Source organism: Gossypium hirsutum, chromosome D02 (genome assembly GCF_007990345.1).
Source record: "Gossypium hirsutum isolate 1008001.06 chromosome D02, Gossypium_hirsutum_v2.1, whole genome shotgun sequence".
NCBI classification, from domain to species: domain Eukaryota; kingdom Viridiplantae; phylum Streptophyta; class Magnoliopsida; order Malvales; family Malvaceae; genus Gossypium; species Gossypium hirsutum.
Window position 1 is genome coordinate 8,327,514 of NC_053438.1, and position 8,031 is coordinate 8,335,544.

Consider the following 8,031-nt stretch of genomic DNA (forward strand, 5'->3'; position numbering starts at 1 on the left):
TCTCTTAATGGCCAACTTAAACAAGCAATTGGATGAATCAGATGCTGCCACGTCTTCCTTATTATTTTTTTAATTTTTCATCTTATAATAATTAAGTTTAAGCTTTGCCCTTTCTTTTTCATCTAGAAGCTCTCAAAAGTAGAAGTAGAAAGAATTTTCATTTTATAATCTAAAATTTAATCATCATAATTAATTATTCACCTTAATCCCTTTGCTTAATTCCTTTTTATAACTTAAAATATGATATTCAGAATCTCAAAATTAGTTATATAAAAGTTATAAAATAAGGAAAAAACCAATTAATTAAGTAAATAAACATTTTTATATTTTGACTAAATTTTAATTTAAAAATTCGAGTCTAATTATTCGTAAAATTTTCTATCCAATAACATGTTTTGATTTGATATGTAACATATGACATACTAATAAATATAGAAGGTTGGAAAATTTTGATTGAAAATATTAACAACCCCAAGATTGCATAAAGTAGTAAAGGGAATAAATCTTAAATTTTGTTAAAATACAAGGACTAATATCATAAGTTGACTAAATATCAATGAATGAGATTAAACAAAACTCTTCAAATTACAAGATCTTTTTCTAATAAAAGAAAGCAAAGATAAAAATAATCAAAATACAAACTAAAGTGATCCACAACAATTACACTAAGGATAAATTTGGATGGATGATTGGATGCGGTGTATTTAACTTACTTTTTATCTCACGCTACAGTATCTAATCTCACCGTCACCGCCATCTAAACCCACCGTAATTCTACAATAATCTACCTCAAGAGTTCTAAAATATTATCATTATTTTTACTCCCAAATTTCTCTATCTCTCTCACTCTCTTTTCTTGCCATTTTTGTCATGTTTTTTTTTTCTTCTATACAATTGAATTTCACCCCCAAATCCATAAACATATATATTTCACATGTTGAAGTTGAACTGTTGCTGTAAGAACAAAAAATCCTCAGCATTCAACAAATTGTCTGATAAATCAGCACCATCTAACATGGGATAATTGTTGGTCTGAAGATCCAAGCAGCCGCCATCGCCATGGTTGTAATAATTAGCAGCTGAGAGACTGTACTCATAGTAGTCAACTTGGCTGCTACAGGCTTGGAAATTATAATCAGGATTAGGGTTATTATTATTAGTAACCTGGAACCCATTATTGTAACAATTAGTCAAATCCGAAACCGGCGAAACTTGGGCCTCGAATGACTCCGACGAAGCCGCGGTGGCCGTGCTCGAATTCTCCGAAGTATAACTCGGGGTTACATGTGTTGAAAAGTCTTTGCCCATAACAGAGGCGGAGGGGACGACCGCGGTGGTAGTAGTGGTTGTGGTGGTGGAACCGGCGGCAGCTTGGATTCTTTCGACTAACCTAGGCATCCATAAATAACGCATGGTGTCCTTGAATTGCTTGCTGTTGACATCACATTTAAGCTGTTTCGCATGTTTCTGGACACGAGTTCTCCAATAGTTCTTGATCTCATTGTCGGTTCTTCCAGGCAAATGTTGAGCAATTTTCGACCATCTGTAACAATTAAAAAAAAATCTGTCAAAAAAAACATTATGAACCAATAATCTTTCGAGGGAATTAAGGTTAAAAGATTTACCGATTTCCCCAACGAGAGTGAAGTTCGAGAATCAAAAGCTGTTCTTCAAGAGTGATGTTCCCACGTCTAATATCTGGGCGTAGATAATTCAACCATCTCAGCCTGCAACTTTTCCCAGTTCGCTTCAAACCTGTAAATTTATTTGGTAAAGTTGTGAGCTTTTTGATTCTTTTTATATGTAAATATATACGAAACATCATCAACACCTCACATTTTATAAGCCACAAAAATTTCTCTAAATTATATGCCTTTGCTTTTTCCATGAAAACGTACAGCTTTTGCTTTTTAATTAACAAGTTGTGGTGCTGTTTTTCTTATATGCATATCAAATCCTCAGCATCAATCAATCAAACCCTTAAGATTTCTTCTTCTTCTTTTCCCTTTTTTCTTGCTTTGCATTTTTGTTGGAAAATACGGAAGAAAAAACAAAAGGTCTAATTTCAGTTTTAGTCCCTTTACTATACTACAAATTTGGATTTAATCCGATCCTCTATTGATAAATTCTTTAGTTGCTACATATTTTTAAAAATGGCCTTAATTATAAAACTACAGGGACTAAAACTAAAATTAGACCGACACGAAAACAAGAACTTTGCACCTTTTTTCTATGGCCATGAAAAAGCCTCTCTCATGTCATTAATCAGAAAGAAAAAAAAAAGAAAGACATGAAGAAGAAAACATGACACACAAAACAAAAGTTTGAACCAACTTGTTACATACATATATATATATAGAAAATTAAATACGAAAAGGAAAAAGAAATTAAATTAAATTACCTGCACAACGAGCAAGGGAATTCCAGCGACCTTCGCCATGGATGGCAATGTAATTGATGAGCTTAAAATCTTCTTCAACAGTCCAAGGACCGCGTATCAAATCCATCTCATGATCTTCTTCACTTTGAACGTTCCCTGTACAACCCCTTTTCTTACCATCCATTTCCAAACACCTATATAAAAACCAAACTGTGTTTTTTTTTTCTTTTTTGCTTTTGTGATGTAAGAGATATGTATTGAGACAGAGAGAGAGAAAACAAAAGAGAGCTTTGATTTTTATTATAGGGAAGAAAGACAAGTACTTGGGGGGCTTTTATAGATGGAGTTTGGTTTTTGCAAACTGGTGGAAAATAATGGTAACCCTTTTGTGAGAGCCGCAATGGGGAGCTTTGTGGGTTTTTTTTTTCAAAAAAAAAAACAACAATAAAATTAATACACTAAAGGGAGCTTTGATAGTAATTATATAATATAGTTAGCAAATGGCAACAAGGCTTTCAATGTTTGACACTTTTGACCTTTTTTTTTAGCTAAAGTTTTAAATTTATTTAGTTCCATTGGAAAGTCTACAATTGTGTCTATCTTGGTTTTGTGATTGTAATGACACTTAAGTGAATATTTTGCTGTTCAAACACTCCATTCCATTTTAGGGTTAGTTCATAAACAGTGGGAATATATTTATTAGGCAATTTTAAAAGAATTTATGAATTAGGCTTAGTTATATTTAAGGTCTAATTCTGTTCTTGATCCCTACACTTTTGTCACATTTTGTTTTAATAATTGAGAGATCCAATTGATAACATCGTCGAAAGCTTTTTGTTAAATCAGATTATATTGTATTTTTAAAATAGAAATATAGATTATGAGTATTATCTTTTTATTTATGGAAAATATAGATTCGAATGTGTTAAAACGTATTATCTTTTTATTTATGGATTGTGAAAAGATTATGAGTAGTTTTAAATATTTTGTCAAAAATATTATTATATACATCAATATGATTTATTGGGTTGATAATTGATGGTTATTATTAGTGTTGCCAATTTGCATATAGCTTAGGCGGCTGTAGGCTCTGAGTGGGAAATGTGGGCATAAGTCTATTGTTGAATGGCTCAGCCGAAGAGCCCTTAACGTAAATTGCTGCTATTTCCATGCAACCAAAACCCTGAAAGAAATTTTCATTTAGCGGCTAATTAGCTCTCAATCTCACACGTAATCTTTATATATTTTAGTCATCACGTCAGATCAGAATGATCAGACCTTTAAATAGAGAATAAACTCTTTCGATATAATTTTTTTTATTCAGATATCGAATTTTTTACCATTTAATCTGGTAAGGGCGTTGATGTATGGTATACTCTTGTTTGTTTCATTTGCAAGACTAATGTCTTGTTTTAAACAAACTCTCAAATTTTGTTTAGTTTTTAATTTCTACATTTGCGTATTTAATCCTACAATTAGGACAACGTTGTATCATCAGTACAAGCTGCATTTTTTTTTTATATGACATGACTCGACTCAATTCATCTGATGAGGTCGTGATGCATAATATAAAATTTTAAAACATTAAATAAATTTTACGTTAAAAATTTTTAATTTAAGTTAGCAATTTTTAAGAGAGTTTAAAGATGTAATTCTACCATTTAATCAACAGAGGTTGACCCTTATCTGTCCCTCACTTTCACTTCTATATCGAATAAAAATATTTCGAGTTAATCAAGTGACGAGTTTTATTTTATTATCCTAACTCGATTTGAATTTTTTTTCAAATAGAGTCGAGTGAAATTTAATTTAATTCGAGTCGAATTGAGTTAAATTTAAAAAATTAAACATATTAAATTAAAATTTTATTACAATATAACTAATTTCATATTGCAGCATATAAATTTGAAACCATATATATTTGAAAACTTTTTCAAAGCAAAATAAGAAAAAGAAGAGAAAAGAAAAGATATTTTAGTATGATAAACTTGAATTATTAATTAATTTATTTATGTTCCAAAATTATTACTTTACAAAAATTTTAAATTTTTAACTTATATATTCTTTAGAATTTTTTTTATAAATTTTTAAAAAAAATATTAAATTTTGGAATTTTAAAAATTATGTTGTTTTTTTCTTTTCTGTATTTTTTGTTGTGAGAGAGAAAGAGAGAGACCAATTTGCTTATTTTCAAAATCGACAGAGACCAAAGTGTATTTACGCCAATCTGTTACTCGAATTGTATAATTCAACTCAACTCGAACTCAAAACTCAAATAACTTATTCGAGCCGACTCGAAAAAATTAAATAACACGATTCAATTAACTCAAAATTCGATTTTTTTATTTATTTTTCGAAACAAATCGAAGTTTATTTACCCTGCCTCTATTCTAGATTAGGAAAAAAAATAAAAAAAATAAAAAATCGTACCAGTAATTGTTTATTAAAATGAGTGCTTGATTTGCAGTGAGGTGGTGGACCATATGGGTGTGATATATATGCATATATGGATATAAAATATGCTACAAAAAGAAAATTCCACACGTTTTCTTTTATTATTTTATATAAAAATAGATAAAGTTTCTTTCTAGGATGATCTGCTTCTGGGGTTGCAATTCAGCTGCTTAGTGGCTGTAATTAGACAGCGACTTACCATTCTTCTTCCTACCCAATCAACTATCACTAACATTAAAATATGTATGTTCTTACCCATTATTAATAACTCATATCAATAAAGGATATCCATAATCTATAATCTCTATATAATGTGTGATTATAATTTTTTTTTATATATTTTTCTAATTAAATTTCAATTCAAGTAATTTATATATATATGAAATATTATTTCTTCTTTTACTCACATATAAAATGTGACAAATTATAGTACATGTAACTTTTATATATATATATATATGCAGGTGTTTAGATCCTCCAATATTATGGAAAGATCGAGTATCTAAGTCGAACTCTGTGTTTTTTGTCTCTTTATTATCTCTTTATTTGTTTTTTTCTTTGGTCGGAGGAATTTTGTTTTTCTTTGGACGGTGTTATATTCTCATCCTCCAATGGAGCTCATCAAATCCTACAATAATATACCCTTCTTTTAATATTATGGTTGAAGATTAAAAAATGAATCATAAATTAACGAGGTCAAAATGTGATTTTATCAAATTTAAAAGATTAAATGATAAATTTACTGTTTTTGAAATTTAAATCATTTATACTCTCAACAAAATAATATCGAACATGTTAAAAGATTCGAAGTTGAATGTACATAACCAGTAATTGACACCAGACCTCAAAGCTTATATATAGGACCCACTCAATAATTGCAATCTTTAAATTCCATAATAATGGCAAACTTTAATCATTTTATTAATAATAATTAGTGATACTAATCACTAAATGATCTTATTAATAATCAATCGTACAAACTATATCCAATATTCCAACACCTTCCTAGCAAGTTCTTTGGCAATCCAGCTCAAAAGCCGAGGAGGAAAAATCCAGCTCAAAAGCTTTAAAAATAAGCCCCAAATGCTTTTGTACCTCGAAAATTTATTTTGCACTTCAACACACTTGAATTTATGTCCTCCTGTATTAATATCAATATTCATATAAATCAAGCTAAGACTCAATCAACATTATTTGGTGATTTTGGTTCTCTAGGACATGAATTTTAAAAAAAAACATCTGTTCGACAAGTTAAGGTTTTAGTAACTTAAAAATTTCAAGTTCGAGATCTACTCTATGTAAATATGTGAGTTCTCTTTAAATTTATTCTGGTTAGTTTGAATTGATTTAGTCAATCATATCGAAACTATTGTAGCTTAAAAGAAAATTGGCATTCAAAGCCATTTCCTTCTTTGTTGTTGTTGTTGTTAATAATTAACTATCTTTGAAGTTCACTATCACATATTCTAAAACCCAAAATTCAAGAGTATATATAGGGAGGGATATACTTACGTTAATGTAAAACCTATAATAGTTTCACACATTCATAACTCTCTTTACAATCGATATTTTAACAATTCATACATTAAATTTATCAACATACTTGTATTTGTTATGAGTGTAAATTATAGAAATGATCTTATATCTATATCATATTCACATCAACCCAAAATACTGGCATTTTAATATATATTCAATAGTCAATCTATTTATTTTACATCAAACAAATAGTTGGACGTTTTTAATTTACTAAAAACTTACGTACATGTGAATGCCAAACTACTAAACTCTTAAGCTTGAAGGTCCACTTGATATTTTGAAGGGTTCAAATAAAAATATCAAGTATTTTCCATATCCATGGATATGATTTATATTTAGGGTTCGAGGCTACCCTTCCAACAATGTTATATCTAGAGGTGTTCATGGGTCGGGTCTAACATAATATTAACTTACTTTATGTTTTCCCAAGCTTAACCTGACCCAGAATATGAACCTAAAATTTGTCCAAGCCTGTTCGCATTTGCAAAAGACTAACCCAAGCTTATCTTAGGCTCATCCATTTTTTTTAATTTAAAAAATATATTTATATTATTTAAATTTAATATTTTTTTATTTATTGAAATATTTTGTATATTCATCTTAATATTATTTTAATGTTTACATTAGAGTAATATTATATATTTTGTCACATCCCAAAAATCAAGTTAGTAGACATTGAGTTAGTGAAACCAAGAATGGTCATGTCCTATTTTTGAATTAAGGTTGTGAAAATTTTGTTAAGTGAGTTAATCTGGTTTAGTGGTTAGGTGTGTTGCTTGTGTGTGTGAGGTTCTGAGTTCGAATTCTTTTCTATTTCACATACAAAGATTCAAACACAAAACCAAATTAAGGGTAAGCTGAAGCCTTACATATAGTAGTTCAAAAATAGGGGTTAGGACAAAAATAACAAAAATTCAAGGTTTGAACAGGCCTAATTTTTTAGCCCAAGCCCATTTCCGGGCCTAATATTTACTCAAATCCTCTCAAATTTCAGACGAGCCTTCGAGTTCGGGCTGGTAGCCCAACCCATGAACATATCTAATTATATCCAAGGTTTAAAACTTATTTTCGCCTTTGAAAATGTAATACATCTTACAATTGAGCCCAACCCGAATCAAATTATTTTTATTTAAATTTAATAATAAATGCATAAATATTATATTTAATAGAAGCATCATCCATCACTCAACAACAAAATATTGGGTTTTTAAAGAATCAATTCAATCATTGATAGTTTAGAACATAGAATATATTTTCTTAAAACTTTATGATAATCCATTTAAATAAATAAATAAATAAAAATGGATACATATGTTAAAAGCTTGGCCCATGTTTATACAATCCATGGTTTCCAAGTTGTTATCACTTAAAAGGATTATGTGGAAATATAAAGTGAAATTAAGATTGGATAGAGCATGTCCCAAGTGTGAAAAGGGCTTTTTTATACAATTTCTTGAAAAGAAAAAGTAGAGAGGTTCTAGAGAGATTCCAAGAGCTTAAATTATATTAAATTTGATGGATTTTTTTTCTTGAGAGAGATTAAATTAATGGGATATTGTTAATACTTTTAATTGCTTAATCCCCCCATTAGGGAGCTTGATGGGGAAAAGCATAGCAAAAGATGACAAAGGGGCACAAATTCATTGCCCTTGGACACA

The 8,031-nt window shown here is 29.4% G+C and overlaps 1 protein-coding gene across 1 annotated transcript; it reads right to left on the reverse strand.

Annotated features, from left to right (window-relative positions):
- Positions 1–490: 490 nt before the first annotated feature.
- Positions 491–2,759, reverse strand: LOC121214493 (transcription factor MYB108). Its single transcript, XM_041088228.1, has 3 exons — positions 2,402–2,759; positions 1,626–1,755; positions 491–1,543 (listed from the first exon to the last, which is right to left on the reverse strand). Exons 1-3 carry the CDS (start codon positions 2,562–2,564, stop codon positions 931–933), a joined length of 906 nt encoding a protein of 301 aa, XP_040944162.1. The 5' UTR covers positions 2,565–2,759; the 3' UTR covers positions 491–930.
- Between the last annotated feature and the right edge of the window lie 5,272 nt (positions 2,760–8,031).